The 15,996-nt window shown below is 48.8% G+C and overlaps 1 protein-coding gene and 1 long non-coding RNA gene across 2 annotated transcripts in view; one reads left to right on the forward strand and one right to left on the reverse strand.

Moving 5' to 3' along the window:
- Positions 1 to 15,996, reverse strand: part of LOC125397137 (uncharacterized) — a 26,819-nt gene continuing 10,823 nt past the window's right edge. Inside the window, exon 2 of the long non-coding RNA XR_015738695.1 lies at positions 1 to 3,881. This is a non-coding gene — a long non-coding RNA (uncharacterized LOC125397137). The remainder of the gene's footprint in view (positions 3,882 to 15,996) is intronic.
- On the forward strand, positions 3,384 to 15,318 carry LOC125397136 (secreted and transmembrane protein 1A-like). Its single transcript, XM_087909635.1, has 5 exons — positions 3,384 to 3,523; positions 11,051 to 11,203; positions 11,839 to 12,135; positions 14,443 to 14,608; positions 15,159 to 15,318. Exons 2-5 carry the CDS (start codon positions 11,116 to 11,118, stop codon positions 15,166 to 15,168), a joined length of 561 nt encoding a protein of 186 aa, XP_087765761.1. The 5' UTR covers positions 3,384 to 3,523; positions 11,051 to 11,115; the 3' UTR covers positions 15,169 to 15,318.

Here is a 15,996-nt window from a genome sequence, read left to right on the forward strand (position 1 = left end):
AAAATTTCCCAGGTGTTTATTGTTTGTTTCAAGGTCTGGCGTGAAGCAGCTTTAGTAGACATAACTTTCTCAGCAATGGACTTCCGGCACGTACTCCCAACTTCAAGGTTCAGCCAACTATCTGTTTATTATTTAAGTCCTGAATTTCAGTGTCTCTTTCTGTCTGGGTACCCTGGCCACTCAGAGATGCGTGCTTACTTCACTCACCGTGCCCAGTCAGCGTGTCATCCCCAGCCCGAGAGAATCTGTGTGGCCAGCATGGCTGTTTCTCCTTGTTTACTCAAGAAATGATGTGCGACCCTGAGACTGTGATTCGTATTTGTCTAGAGGCTTTGTTGTAGAGAAAGAGGTAGGAGAGAAATGTGAGAGGCATATGCATGTGTGTGCATTGTGTGTGTGTGTGCATGTGTGCATGGGTGTGTGCATGTGTGTGAGTGTGCATGTGTGTATCTGTGTGTGCATGTATATGTGTGTGCGTGTGTCTGCATGTGCATGTGTGTGCATGTACGCATGTGTGTGCATGTGTGCATGTGTGTGTATGCATGTGTGTGCACATCTCTGTGTGTGCACATCTGTGTGTGCATGTGTGCGTGCATGTGTGTGCATGTACACATGTGTGTCCATGTGTGTGCGTGTGTGTGCCTGTATGTGTGCCAGTGTGTGTGCACATGTTTGTGTATGTGTGTGCAACTGTGTGTGTATGCATCTGTGTGTATGTGTGTGTGCCTGTGTGTGCACATGCATGTGTGTGTGCTTGTGTGTGTGCGCATGCACGTGTGATGTGTGCATGTGTTGAAAGGGATGTGTAGCTGAATGTGCAGAGAGAATGGTGAAGAGATGTAGTTGAGTGAGTAGAGAGATGTAGAAGAAAAGTGTGTACGTAGGAGAGATACATGTGAAGGAAGAAGCTTATGGCTGTGTGGAGAATGTAGCTGCATGGAGAAAGATTTGACTGTGTAAAGAAGTGTGAAGGTGTGTGGATGTGTGGAGAATGTACGGAGATGTGTGGAGAGTGTAACTATGTGAAAATAGATATAACTATGTGTAGAGATGTGTGACTGTGTAGAAGAGAGATGTATGTATGTACAGTGATATGTAACCGCATGTGAAGGTATGTAGCTGTGTAGAGAGACTGTCAAGAAAGAGAGATTATTCAAGACAAAGTAAAAGAGAAGATTACCATCAGGAAAACGTATGCTTGTTCCTTTTTTTCTTAAGTCTCCCTCAAAAAGCGCGTAATCCCTTATTTACCCTCGGATAGAAAAAGTCTAGTCGTCAGATGGAGAAGAAGATTTCTCCAAGTCTCTGCTGCTCTGAAGGCGATCTTGCTGCAACCCTGGTGCAGTCCCGGGAGCTGGCTTTCCAGGATGTGGTAGAACACCTGCAATCCCAGCCAGCGTTCAGGAGGAAGAGGTAGCCTGATCTTTGTGAGTCTGAGGTCAGCCTGATATGCTTAATGACATCCAGGCCAACCGGGGCTCTGTAATGAGAAAAACGGAAAAGAAAGGAAAAGAAGAAGGAGCCATGAAAGGGAAAGTAAAGTGGGGACGTTCTCTAGACCGCTGGGACCATTCTGGTCTGCTTGTTTCCTTGCCCTTTTCCCTTCTCACTTTCGAAATGCACCCACTGGTTGCACTTCCACAGAGGAAATGAACGTTTGCTTAACTGTGCAGAGCATCTCTGTGGGTAAGACACTGGGTACCCTCAGCTTCCCCTTAGCCCCCCATCAGCCAGAGGCCCCCTCTGATGTTCGAAGACTGTGGCGGCCTTGCCTGGGAGATGCAGTCAGAGGAGGGAGGGAGTAGGCAGTGGTAACCTGGGCTGTAGTCTCAGGGACAGGGGCAAGGTTATGGAGCCCATGATGTCCTGGCGTCTGGATTTCTCCAGTCTGTGCTGGCACTGGGGGTTTCTGGGGGAACCTGTGAGGGTCCTGCCTGGTCTCAGAACTCCATGTAAGCATCTGAGTTCCACGCTTGCATGGAACTGTCTTCCTCGAGGCTGCAGGCTCTTGGTTTTATCTGCCGAGGTGAAGTAACTTACTGCTTTGAAAGAGCACAAAGGACAAGGCTCCATATTCTGGGCTGCTGGCCACTCTTTCAGGCCAGTGTGTCCCTTCTCACTTCCTGAATGCCTGTGGAACAGCTGGGCCCAAAACCAGTCAGTCTGACCCTCCTGCCCATCCCCACAGCTGCAGGCTCCCAGAGTTTGAATCTGCTTCCTTTTCTCCTCCAAGTCACTGGGCGGAGGCGCCACATCTTATCACCTTCTTTGGGGCTTGATCACCATATGTCTGGAGACTGCAAGGCCTCTTCTTAACGTCCAGAGATCTCTGTTTGTCCCTGTGCAGCGTGCCAAGTTAAGGTCCAGTGTGGGAAAGGGACTGGCTTGCTGCATAGCCTCTTTAGGGATCTTCACCCCTAGAGATCACATCTCAGAGTTCTCCCCCTGGGTCTCCACAAGGCCACAGACATCCTACAGAATCACTGTGGGGCCTCGGGTCTTTGCCCTAGTGTCCTCTGTATTCATGTGGACACAGATTTTCTAAATGCTGGTCTCCTCGCAGCTCGCAAGTCACTTGGGATGTAAACAAACCCTCTTCAGGGTCACCCCATCTATCTCCTGCCCCTCGAGAATATCTTCCCCAGGGTCCCCGCCCCGGTTACATCCACAGCCGCTGACTCCTCCTCCCACTGTCCATGAGGCCAGACACTGGGCTGACCTCGCAGTACTGCTAAGCCACAAGGAGGCTGGAGCCGAGCGCGGAGCTGGCTCAAGGCTGGGTCCACAGCAGCCCTTCCCTCCAGTAGTGGACAGCGGTCTCCACGTCTCACTATGAGGCTTCTCAGAGGCAGTCCGCACAGCAGGCTGCGAAACCTCTTTGCAAGGAGCAGGTGTCAAATACCTGCAATCTCCTTGAATCTGGGACCTTCTCCAGGTGGGGCCCAGGAGACCGGCTAGGGTTTGTCTACAAGATGTCTAGGACGCTGGTGGGCATCAACAGAGCGGACTCCCTAGGTCCTGGGGCTTTACTGTGTGGCTGGCCAAGGACGTCAGCCCTGAAATTCTTCCGCTGCCCGCTCTGTCTTAACCCTGCATTTTGTTCCTGCAACACACCCCAGGGCTGTCCTAAAGTACCTCTGGCCTTGGCCCCTTCAGGGAAGCAAGCCCACACAGCTCCCCAAAGAGCAGCCCTTGAGTCTTGGCACAAACACCAGCTCCAGCCAGGGTTTTCCTAGTAAAATCCCGGACCTTCCTCCAGTGTTCCTGGGATGCAGCTAATGCGGGGCTTCTAATTAAAACATGCTAATGACGGAATCACTGGGACACTTATGGCTCTGTTATGTGAATTCAGAGTAGTTCCTGAAAATTGAGCTGTTTCCTACAAAGTGCCTGGCAAGGAACTGGACAGACTGCCTCCTTTAGTCCCTCCCCCAGGCTGTCAGCTTCCCACTGAGTCGCCAAATCCAGACCTCCTGTGGCTGCCGAGGCGGTAACATTGGAGAACGTGCTGCAGAAGGAGCAGGTGAGGGGCTGGGGTGCACGGGAACAGGGATTCGAGGACGTCTGGATGCTCTGAGGGTTGAGGGTTCTGTGGGGTGGGAATGGCTGCCTCAGATAAGGAATGAGCAAAAGCAGAGCTGAGCCACCAGTCAGGGCGTCGGGATTCAGGAAACAACAGGAGGCAGGATCGGGGCTGTGTCAGCATTCAGCGGGACCTGTTCGGGTGTCTTGAAGAGCCTCAGGCTCGGCTCCAGAGGAGTAGCGGCAGCTCGCGGTTCTTCAGCTGAGTGAGGCAAGTAGGAAGATGTTCTCCTCTCTGCCCTCTAAACAAGCATGGTAGAGGATTTGGAGAATGGGAGGATGGACATTGCACTCCGGACCTGTGAATAAGAAAAAAAAATGCACTCATCCAGTAGCACCGATTCCTGCAGAGTGTCCTCATGCACAGGTTTGTGCTCACACCTTCATGTGGGATCCTGAGGCTTTGCCTTTGCCCATACCCACATCTTGAACACTCATACATACCCATGTGTACACTTACACATGCACATGTACACAGGCACACGTACACATGCACACATACACATGCACACTTACACATGTACACTTACTTACACATGCACACTTACACATGCACACATACACACTTACTTACACATGCACACTTACTTACACATGCACACATACACATACACACTTACTTACACATGCACACTTACTTACACATGCAGACCAGACACCAGGGTGCTCCATGGCTCCTTCTTCCTCTCATTATTCCCTTTGAGGACTTCACATTCTCAGACTACCTCCCACCTTCAAGCTAATATCTGTCTTGGGAATAAGAGTTCCAGCCAGGAAGCCAAGCCTGAGCTGGTTCCCTCAGGGCAGCTGTTCTTCGTCTGGCAAGTGAGGTTCTAAAAGGGATGTGGTCCTTGCCAGGAGGGATCCATCTGCTCCCAGCAAGGGCGCAGGCTTCCTGTGTCAGCTACCCTTCCTAGCCACATAAAGCATAGACCCTTCCTAGCCACAATGAGTATAAACTTCATGGGGCTTCGCACTGAGTGGACACACACAACAAGCCGCTAACATGAAAGAAGTACTGGCTGTCGCCCTTCAGGCAGTAAACGAGCCAGGGCCCACCGTACTTCTCACTGAGCTGGACCGAAGAAGGCCAGCTGACTGCCAGCTTCTGGCCTTGTGTGGTAGAGGTAGGTGCTCGCCTGGGTCTGTGATACTAGCCCTGCTGGGCTTTCACTTCTCCCAAGGGATTAGAACGGGATCTGTGGGGCTGGAGTCTTCAGTCAATGGCTGGCCCTTGGGATTATGTCTTTACATACTTAGAGGCAAGAGAGAGCCTGGTCTACCCTCTGCCTGCTATGCCTGGAACTGGGTATGGGAGCTGGGGTGCATCCCTATCTCTGAAAGGACATCTTCAGGCAGCAAAGAGCTTGTGGCCCAGGAGGTAAAAGTCTACTGACAGCCAAGGGCAAAGGTGTTGTCTCTGAACCAGGGTTCTTCAGTGGCCTCCAGAAGGGATCCAAAGTAACCCAGGCCACCACAGGACAGACCCCTATGACAAGACAGTGGCCTCGGCCATCCTTGCAAAGACCCCAGGGTGGAACACAGAGCGGTACTGATCCTGAGTGATGTACTCTACACGTCATGGGACAGCAAAGCCAAGGGGACGCAGGACTGTCCCCTGCTCCACCCAGGGCTGTCCTCTGTCCCACCTAGGGTTGTCCCCTGCTCCACCCAGGGCTGTCCTCTGTCCCACCTAGGGTTGTCCCCTGCTCCACCCAGGGCTGTCCTCTGTCCCACCTAGGGTTGTCCCCTGCTCCACCGCCAACTCTAGCCTTGAGGTTTTGTCTACTGAAGAGGAGACAGGTGGGAAACATGATCCAGACAGACTGAGGTTAATATGAGATTAATCTTTGCTCTTGGCTGTCTCAGTAGACTTTTGCCTCCTGGGCCACAGGCTCTTCACTGCCTGAAGGTGATCTTTCGGAGACAGGGATGCACCCCAGCTCCCCAACCCAGTTCCGGGCATAGCAGGCAGAAGGTAGACCAGAAGTATGTAAAGACATAATCCCAATACGCAGCCCCATACACAGCCCAGTTTTGGGGTTGGACAGCACCCCAGACAAGGCCCATTCTTAATCAGCTGCAGTTCTGTGAACAGAAGGGAGGCCCAAGGACTCAGCAAACCCACAGCACACTCAGCAAAGTCACTTAGGGGTTTTCGTTCTGGCAGGAACTCTGGAGAAAGTGTTTCACAGCGCTGTCTCAGGGAAAGTATTAGGTAGATCTTGCCAGCGGTGGAAAGCCCCCTCGAGAGAGTTGCCACACCTTTCTAGTTTCCACCCATTCAAGTTCCCAGCAACCCAGAATACTGGAAAACTGGTTACGGTACTCTCTTGATCATGGGCAGGGATGGGAAAAGAAAAAGCACAAAGATGCACACGTGTAGCATGCAAACTAGGTTCTGCCTAACTCCCGATTCTACAGAAATAAGGTGCAGAGTTAAGTCTGCCTGGAGATCTAGAGGAAGATAAAAACCAAGGAGATTGTTTAGCCAGCTGCAGAGTTGGGTGTCGAAGCTGCTTGCTGAAACCTGCAAAGTAAGAAGGCAGATGCCCAAGTTAGGGCCACAAGGGCTTGAGCATCAGGGCTCCTGGTGTAGTGGACTGTCAGCCCTACTTAGCCAGTGTCCCCTGACATGCTGCCCGTAGCGGACTCTGAGTCACAGTTTTCAACATGACTTCAGGAAGATTGTGTGGATGCATGTGTGTGTGTGTGGGGGGGTGCATATGTACACACTTTTGGAAAGTGTTGTTCCTCAGGCACTGACCACTTTCCCTTTTTGAGACATGGTCTCTTATTGGCCAGGAGCTTATGAAGTAGGCTAGGCTGGCTGTCCAGCAGGCCCCAGGGATCTTCCTATTTCTGCTTCCCCAGTGGCAAGGTTATAAGTGTGTGCCACCATGTCTGACTTTTTTCTTTTTTAAATTAAAAGATTTTAATATTATATGCATGGGTGTTTTGCATGCATTTCTGTCTGGCAATATATATGCATATTGCACCTGGGTGCCTGGTGCCCTTGTAAGCCAGAAGAGACCATAGATCGTTTGGGACTAGAGTTACAAGCTCTTATACGTCAGCATGTAGGCACTGGGAATCAAATCTGGGTCCTCTGGAAGAGTAACGTGCATTCTTAACTGCTGAGCCATCGCTCTAGCTCTATACCTGACTTTTTTGGTTGTTTTGTTCTTTTGTTTTGCTTTGTTCTGTTTTGTTTTGTTTTGTTTTTTGAGGCAGGGTTTCTCTGTCCTGGAACTGGCTTTGTAAACCAGGCTGACCTCGAACTCACAGAGATCTGCCTGCCTCTGCTCAATATCTGACTTTTTAATCTATGTTCTAAGTATCAAACTCAGGTCCTCTTGTTTAGCATGTTGACCTATCTTTTCAGCCTCCAGTAAACATTTCAAAGCTAAAGCTTGAAGCTTTGAAAGAAAAAAAACAGACAAGAAAAGCGTCAGTGTGTAGAGTTTTTCAGTCTCCAAGGAAAAGAGATGAAAGAGAGGGGTGACCAAGAAAGGAATTAGCCTTGTGTAAGAAAGACAATGTGCTTCTCTAAACACAAGTGTCTCTTAAACCAATCAGAAGTCAGACACCGCATGAGAAACTGACATAGCAGGGACTAACTGCACAACTTACAACTGCAGGAATTTATTTCCTCATAGTCCTGGGTGCCAGAAACAGAGACCACATTGCACAGGCTCAGGGAGGGTCTATTTCTGTCCCGGGGCTCCAGGAGACTGGGTATTGTGGCTGTGGGCTGGTGGCTCCACCATTTCATCTCTGCCGATGTCAGATGGCCTTCATCTCTGTGCCTATGTGCCAAATTCCTTCTTCTCAGATGTCAACCCTACTGGGTACAGCTCACTGGATTCAGTACAATCCCGTCCTGACTGGCTACACCGTGGTGACTTAACTCCAAATAAGATCACGTCTTTCCGTGGATAAGAGTCTTGAGGGACAGATGGTACCACGGGGAGAGGCAGAGGAGAGAGGGAGGTGTTGTAACTAAGCTTCCCATGAAAATGTTCTCCTTTGTGTGTATGTGCACACACACACATACACAGGACACGCATGAAAGGATGGTTTGACATGCTCCTGGCTTCTCTCGACTTGTGTCTATCTGGTAGTTTCCAGCATCTGCTTTTCCTTAGTTTTCTCTTGGCGGGAGGGGTGGAGAGAAGTGGGGTACTGCTGAAATAGAGTCTCACGCTCAGGCTGGCTTCCAACACGTAAAAATCCTCCTGCCTCGCCTCCCAGTGTTGGAACAACAGGGTGTGAGCCACCGGGATCAGCTTATCTCACACTTTTCTGTCACAGGTTGTTTTTAAAGGCGCGTGGGAGAAATGGAGTGATTTAAGCAAACCACCCTTCTTACAACAACAAGCTAGAAATAAGAAAAGGTCCCGGAGTGGTGGCCCATATCTCTCACCCCCACATTCAGGAGGTTGAGGCAGGAGGGCCTCAAGTTCAAGGTCAGCCTGGGCTATATAAAAAGACCTGTCTCTAAATAAATTGAAGAAGAAGAAGAAAGAGGAGGAGGAGGAGGAGGAGGAGGAGGAGGAGGAGGAGGAGGAGGAGAAGAAGAAGAAGAAGAAGAAGAAGAAGAAGAAGAAGAAGAAGAAGAAGAAGAAGAAGAAGAAGAAGAAGAAGGTTGGTTTGTTTTTCTGAGGCAGGGTTTCAGGAATCCCAGACTGGTCTTAAGTTTGCTGTGCAATGGGGATTGGCCTTGATCTTCGGATCTTCAAATCTCTACCTCCCACAGGCTAAGATAACAGGCGTGCAATGTTATGCTTGTGCAGAAAAGCCTTTTAAAATAAGATAGAAACAACACCAACTGCTATAAACTCAAAGACACTCCAGCTGCAGCCCTGAAAGCACATAATACAAACCTAACTTTAAGCTGTCATCGGGGAACAGCCTGAAACATGGCCGTTGGAGGGAGATTCCCCATTGCCTTGTCCGGGAGCTTGGGAACAGGTTGCAGGTAAAGCAGCAGCAATGTGAGCCGGAGTGGAGGTGGAAGTTGGTGCTGAGCACAGGGGTAGGGCAGGAATTTGAGAGTCTAGGGTTCCACTTCCATAGCCCAGAATGGGATGCTGTGCCTCTGGTTGGGTTTGTGTGCACTGTGGACACCGGGCACTGATATATATATATATATATATATATATATATATATATATATATATATATATATATATATATGGAGAGAGAGAGAGAGAGAGAAAATTGAATGAGATAATAGATAATTTAGTGTGAACTTACTCACACTAATAATAATAGTAGTGGGTAATAGAATAAATACTTGTGAGATATTATTTATGGACAATTTACATTGGTATAGCTTTTTGTATATTAATACAAGTTCAAATTATATTTGTTTTTTCTGTTTACAATATTTGTACACCTATACAAAGCTATTTTGTCAGATTGTATGCATGCATGTTTCTACCTCTAAGACATTTTGTATATAGATACAATTTTTATGATATATTTTCATATTGCATTATATAATTCTACCTCTGATCAAGCTACTTATACATTGTTTACATTTTGAGGTCATTTTCCTCATTTATTGCACAGTTGTTTATAGATTATTTAATATTCTGATATGAACTCTTAGTCTTTAAGTTATACAGGTATTAAGTATTATAGATCAATAGTTGTTCATGTTTATTATACATATAGTCAGATTAATTAGGTTCTTTGGATATGTAGAGATTGTATTCTGCCTATATACGTAATCTTCAATCACTTCAAGGATCTGTGGAACATGGCATTTAAATAACTTAGGGTTCTGTTGAGAACCCTAATGAGACACGATTGCTCCTGACAGCACCAATCTATTCCTGAGAGAATGTTGAACACTAAAGACACTCCACTTGGAGTTTGTCTTCCTCTTGGCACAATTGGCCTTTGGGCAAGGAACTGCCCATGCCTCGACCACTGACAAGGTACATGGTGTCTGGACTGGATAAGCAGGACACACAAGAAAAAGACTGCCAAACCTTGCCAAGACAGGATAAGAAGTTCTAAAACTTTCCCTGCCTCTGCAAATGGTCTGTCAGTTATGCTAGGCCTTAGCCACAGTTGGTCGCTTCAACATTGCAAATGAGACTTTGGGTGATTGCTCAGGTAGTCAATTGTCTCTGTCATATACTGCTCGCTTTGGAAGTTGATTTGCTCGCTTGATTGCACTTCCTGCCTACTCAAGTACTATTATCTCCCTTCTCAGGCCTTCGATGCAGTTAAAGATTAAATAGTCTTAGTTACCTTCCTCTTACAATTGAGCCAAGCCATTTCCAATGTGAGACTTAGACTTTTTAGAATAGAAAGTTTATTAAACGTGTAGCATGTGTTCCTTGATTTAATATTATTTATGCTGGTTCTAATTTTATACTTGATATCTTTTCCTATTGTATATAGTTTTGTATTGTGTTTAAAAGTCTCTTATTTAGCCAAAAGGGGGAAGAGATGGGGAATCTCTTGTCAGCCAATGAACTTTAGGAGGTAGGACCAAGTTAGGAGTGTGACCTTTTGGGAACCAGGAGAAAAACACAGAGAAACACACTCGGGCGGCTCAGGGTTTGCTCTCTCTTTGGCGGCTCAGGGTTTACTGTCTCTGTGATTTCTGTGCTCAGGGTTTACTCTCTCTGTGAGTACAGCTGAGCTTGGACTTCTCTTTCCTGGTTCGTGAGTTTGCCCCTTATAATAAAAATATAATTGGTCGATCTTGTAGTATTTCTCGACCCGAGATAATTCAACAGGTATGTCCTGTAAGCCTGTGACTGTGTGTAAGATATTAACAACAAAGGAGCTGGGTGGGGTGGCGCACGCCTTTTAACCCAACACTCTGTGATTTGAGGCCAGAGTAGGCTAGAAAGCAAGTTCCAGACCAGCCACAGTGTCATAGTGATACACTATCTCAAGGAAAGAGAAGAGAAGTCAGCAACACGGACAAGGCAGAGCTGGGTCAAACATGGATATATGGAAATCCTTCTTGTTTTGTTGACAATATTTCTCTCTATAAAATCACTCAGGTGTGATGGCACTTGTCTTTAATCCCAGTATTTATGAGGTTGAGGCAAGGAGATACAAACTTAAGCTCACCCTGAGCTGCATAGCAAGATACTGTCTAAATGAACAAACAAACAAACAAACAAACAAGAGACTTAAAATGTTCTCTCTGCCATGGCTCCATCCCCATAAGCAGTGAGATCCAGGCAGTTGCTGGCTCCATGGAAATCTCTACAGACGTGCCCAGCATTCAGCTTGGTGCTCCTTGCTCCTAGCTTCATGTGTTTACCACAGCCTATGACACCTCTCCAAATAGTGGTGGCTCAGAATCCTGCAGGAGCTCGGGTATTCAGGCAGGGACCCTGAGCTATGCACCCCTGGCCAGGCTAGGACGGACCCCACCAGGCTCTGCAGCAGCCTCGATGGACCTCTGACCTCTGTGCTTTCTTCCTCCTAGGAAGTGTTCCCAGACAGCTGGAAATGACAAGGGTCTCCTGAGACCTCCCTTTCCACCACCTGCCCATGAAGACCTGGCCGTCACCTGCTGTCCACACTCCCAGTATGTTCGGCCTTCTGCTCCTGGCTGCCTCACTGAACGCTCAGAATCAAAGTAGGTTTGGGTCTTCTGCTAGAGGGAGGGGTGCAAGGGTGCAGACAGGACAGACCGAGGTTAGATCCAAGTGTTGTCTGCCACCCAGGAGACTCAGCATCAAAGGCTCCCAGGAGGGTTGATGCCCCTGGGTTACACAAGTGTGAGTTGTGTACCCCTGAGGATGGCTAACAACAGAGAAAGGGCCAGCAACACTTGGAGTTGATGTTAGAACACTGAGGGGAGCCCTCAAAACTCCACCTAGGCTGCAAGGGAAAGAGGGTGTCCTGGCCAGGCAACAGCGGAATGTTAACAGCTGAGGACCTGCTTAACCTCCTCTGGATACATCCAGCTTTGTCCAACAGCCTAGGCACCCTCTGGACCCTTAATCAATCGGAGTGAGTATAGAAAATGGGGCCCATGGAGTTTCCCCAACACAGCTCTCCAGATCCAACATCCCCAGAGAGGTCGTGAGATCACTGCCGTTCCATTCTTGCTGCACAGTGGGTGCCAAACTCTGACTCAGTCGGTGTGAGATATCCCATCCTGTCTCTTAGAGGCCTTGGCACCTGCTTCGCTGCCCACGGCCCACAAGAGCAGCCAACAACTGTCTTGCAGCTCTGCCTTGCCCATGTGTGATCATCTTCTCCACACAGGCTGGGACACTGCTAACTGCACCGAGGGCGTCCTGTCTGTGCCTAGAGGCAGCCGCGCAGTGATGACCTGTAACATCTCCAATAACTTCACTTACATCACCATCTGGCTGAACAACAAGATCGTCTTCTATAAGACGCCCCAAGGATACTTCCGCTGGGAGGGGTGGGAGCTCCAAGTTCAAGGGGGCCAGGCACAGCTTGTGATCAACGACACCCAGGATGTCCACACAGGGCTGTACTCGTGGTACCTGCGTGGATGCCAGGGAGATTTCAGAAACGTCACCCTGAATGTTTCAGGTGAGGTGAGGGCTGTGGAGTAAGGGGATAAGAAGGGATAAAGGCTCCAGTATGTAGAGTGTGGTGATTTGGGGGACAGGAAGGGGAGCAGAGGGGAAGGCAAAGATTTTGGTCTTTCAGAGGAGCTTAATCTGTCTGAGATGCAGAAAGGAACTCCACTGTTCAGGGCAGAAGACCATCTAAGTCTTGGTGACCACAGAATGAGGCCCCAGTTCCAGGAGTATCCACACTACAGTGAAACCGTCCCCCTCCCCACAACGTCTTCCACCACGGAGGCTTGCCCTGGACTTTGTGTGCCTTAGAAAGAGAAAGTTCAGCCAGGTGTGATATGGTTCCAGCACTTAGGAGGCTGTGAGGCAGGAGAATCATGAGTTCAGGGTCAGACCTTGTCTCAAAACAAGAACCAAAGAGCAAAGACCCACACACACTCCGATAGCCGTCCTATCTGCACCGGGACCCTCTCCCCAGAACCCTCCTCGCTACCCAGCCTCACTTCCTTCCTGTTCAAGCTTAATTCTGTTGTGATGACAAAAATCCATGACCAAAAGCAACTTAGGAGAGGAAAGGGTTAATTTCAGCTATGAGCAACGTCTGTTATTGAGGGAAGTCAGGGTAGGACTCAAGCAAGAACTTGAGACAGAAACCATGGAGGAAATTGCATCATTAAAAAATGCCAATCAGCCTAACTGTGAGAGTCACCCTCATAGGAAAAGCCTCTAGCTCTTCAGTTCACTGTGTGACCGCCAAAGGGAGAACTGCAGCCAGGAGCCACCATTTGGTAGAATTATATCACAAATAACCCCTGAATGGCAGCAGACAAAGCCTTTGTCTCGATTTCTTTAGTAGATGTGGGAAAACTAATACAAGGGAATTATCCCAGCCGGTGATAAGATAACAATGAGTGTACTAGAGACTGAACAATGTGGCAGAGACTGGTCCAAGAGAGCAATGTTACTCAATTCTGTCCTACTGATGCTCTGTAGCAATACGGGCCTAGTGTCACTAAGCAACCTGGACAACGTTTTTGTTTTTTTAAAAAGAGAAGCATGTGATTTTATTGTTGACGAACAATGCTCAATTGTTTTAATAATAAAAATGTAAGTGTTTAAACTTCAAAAAAGAGAGAGGAGAGAGAGAGAGAGAGAGAGAAAGAAACCATAAAAGATGCTGTTCACGGGCTTCTGTCTAACCCATGTTTCCCAACCTTCCTTCCTCTTCCTTCTCCTTTCCTTCTCTCTTCCCTCCATTCTGTCTCTCTCTCTCTCTCTCTCTCTCTCTCTCTCTCTCTCTCTCTTTCTCTCTCTCTCTCTCTCTCTCTCTCTCTGAATAGGGTCTCACTATGTAGCCCCGACTGGTCTGGAAATTGCAGGAATCTGCCTGCCTCTGCCTCCTAAGTGCTGAAATTAAAGGTGTGGGCCTCCTTAGCTAGCTTTCTTTTATATTATACTTCAGGACCACTCGCTCAGGGAACGATGCTGCCCACAGTAGGTTGGACCCTCCTACATCAGTTAACAATCAAGATAATCCCCTACAGACATGCTCACAGGTCAATCTGATCCGGGCAGTTCCTCAGCTGAGACTTCCTTCTCAGGAGACTCTACGCTGTGTCAGGTTGGCAGTTAAGGCTGCTAGAACACTGCCCTAGCGACTTTCATGATTCATTCACAAGGTGGAAGTGACTGGAGAGGACCCTGTCCTACCCACATCCCTCTGGTCACCCCTTAATCTCTCTAGAGACTGGTATACCCCATGATGCCCATCCTTACCGCACCTAGAAATGAATTCCTCCCAACCTGGAACCCACTGCCCACTCCATCCTTTCTGTAAAGTCTCCATGTTCCTCTTCCCCTGCCCACACCAGTTCGATCTGTCATAATCCCTGAGCCCCTGAAGGTGAGCCTGATGTTGGTCCCTCCTGGGACCAGCCAGACCTGCAGGACTACTGCAGCTGGAATTGGGGGTGCAAACACATATCATCCAACCTGATGGCACGTCTCTGGCAGAGCCTTCAAACAAGGATGAGCCCACAGACAGCTGGCTATCCATACCCCCCTCAGATAGGTGTCCTAACCCTGTCCCCAGGCTTCTTAGCATCCCAGCTGCTCCTGATGCCATGGAGCCAAGGACTGGCCACCTGGGACGCTTCACCCTTAGCCCCTCCTGTACTTGCTCACCAGGCATCACTGCCAGGAGGGTGTGGGGTCAGCAGGTGGTGAACAATGGGAAGAGTAGGACTGTGAACCAGGGAGGATGTAGTAAAGGACCAGTGTGGCAAACATCACCCCTGACTACTCCTGCCCGCTTCAGACGCACTGATTCAGCACAAGAGAGCTCCACTAGAGGCCGGGCCTGAGACCTTCACGGGAGTCCTGGTCCCTGTCTTCCTGATCTTAGGAATCGGCACACTAATCTGCTGCATGTACCACCGTTCCAAGAAGTCCCCAGGGAAATGTACTTCAGTGACTGACTTGAGGTATGGGTGGGGTCTTCCTGGGTCCTTACTTTGTACCTCCTTGGGGTGTCCCCTGAGTTCTGCTTCAACAGGGGTTCAGAGGGATCACGGAAGTCACACAGGGCCAAGACGGCAGGTCCCGCTGCAAGGACTTTTTCAGTCTGCTAACAGCAAAGAACATGGGTCCTGAATTGGGTTTGCAAGGATCATCTGTTCTCAGGGCTTTATTCTGACCCTCGGACAGCTTGGGGAGCAGCATGCAGTCTATAGTTCCTCTTGGGACTCTTGGGAACTTGTGGTTAGGAGCGAACCTGTGGTTTCTGATCCAGGATGTTTCGTACTTTTGGCACCCTGGAAGTAAGTTCACCATGGGCTTAGACCCAGGTTCTGCTGGGAGGAGGAGTGTGAGAACAAGGTGGGTGTTCCTAGCTTAGGTGGGTGGTATCACTGTTCACACATACAGCGTCTGAGACGATGGACCACCTGTGCACGCCTGTGCCTCTCTGTACACAGGACTGAGCTCAGGGGCTCACCCTCCCTCTCTCCTTTCATCTCTCCCTGTCTATATAAGGAGGTTCTAAGTCTGTGGGCCAGCGGAAGCTGAAGGAGCTGCCTGCGAAGCTGATTCCAGAGAGAGGCCACCAGGATGGACTTGTCATGTTCTTTGCCCTTGGCAGCCGCTACGACCCTCTGGAACCCAAACACCATGGAGCCATTATCACATGCTTGGCAGAGCAAAAGACTGTTCATGTTTGCTGGGCACAGAAGAACTTTCCCAAGGGTGGAACCCTTGGTTTTATGTAGAGGAGGGGACAGGAAGGGCCTTGGAAGCTGGAAAACATTTGGGTATCTTTCAGTCACATGAACAAGAATATAGCTGTAGCACAAATTCTAATTACTATTAATAATAAAAACCTGGAATCAGATCCTGGGTTAAAGCTGAAAGATCAGAGAAGCAGAACAGCCAGCCACTAGAGAGTCCTTACCTCTACCAATGACCAGACCAAAGGGGTGATCAAAACCTCGAACTGCATCCGTCTCTATGAAGCCTTAGACTGTGTTCTCAGACAACCCTCAGACGGCATCTGAGCTCCTGTCTCCTCCCACCTATATTCCTCTCTCTGCCCAGCCATATCCCTTCTGTCTCCAGCTCCCTGGTGCTGGGATTAAAGATGTGAGCAGCCACCACCTGGCTCCATTTCTCTTTGAGACTAGATCAATTTGGTGTAGCCCACGGTGGCCTTGAACTAACAGAAATCTGTCTGCCTCTGTTTCCCGAGTCCTGGGATTAACGGCATGTGCCACCATTCCCTGGCCTCTAGTGGCTTAGTTCTGCACTCTGATCTTCAGGCAAGCTTTATTTGTTAAAACACAAACAAAGTATCACTCCATTCAGCCTCTGGACTACG

Source organism: Myodes glareolus, chromosome 9 (genome assembly GCF_982192425.1).
Source record: "Myodes glareolus chromosome 9, mMyoGla1.1, whole genome shotgun sequence".
Taxonomy (NCBI): domain Eukaryota; kingdom Metazoa; phylum Chordata; class Mammalia; order Rodentia; family Cricetidae; genus Myodes; species Myodes glareolus.

Excerpts from the sequence above, each read along its gene's own strand:
- LOC125397136 (XM_087909635.1), top strand. The coding sequence starts at position 11,116 with ATGAAGACCTGGCCGTCACCTGCTGTCCACACTCCCAGTATGTTCGGC. Across the intron at positions 11,204-11,838 it reads ACTGAACGCTCAGAATCAAA|GCTGGGACACTGCTAACTGC; the intron begins GTAGGTTTGGGT and ends TTCTCCACACAG. Across the intron at positions 12,136-14,442 it reads CGTCACCCTGAATGTTTCAG|ACGCACTGATTCAGCACAAG; the intron begins GTGAGGTGAGGG and ends TGCCCGCTTCAG.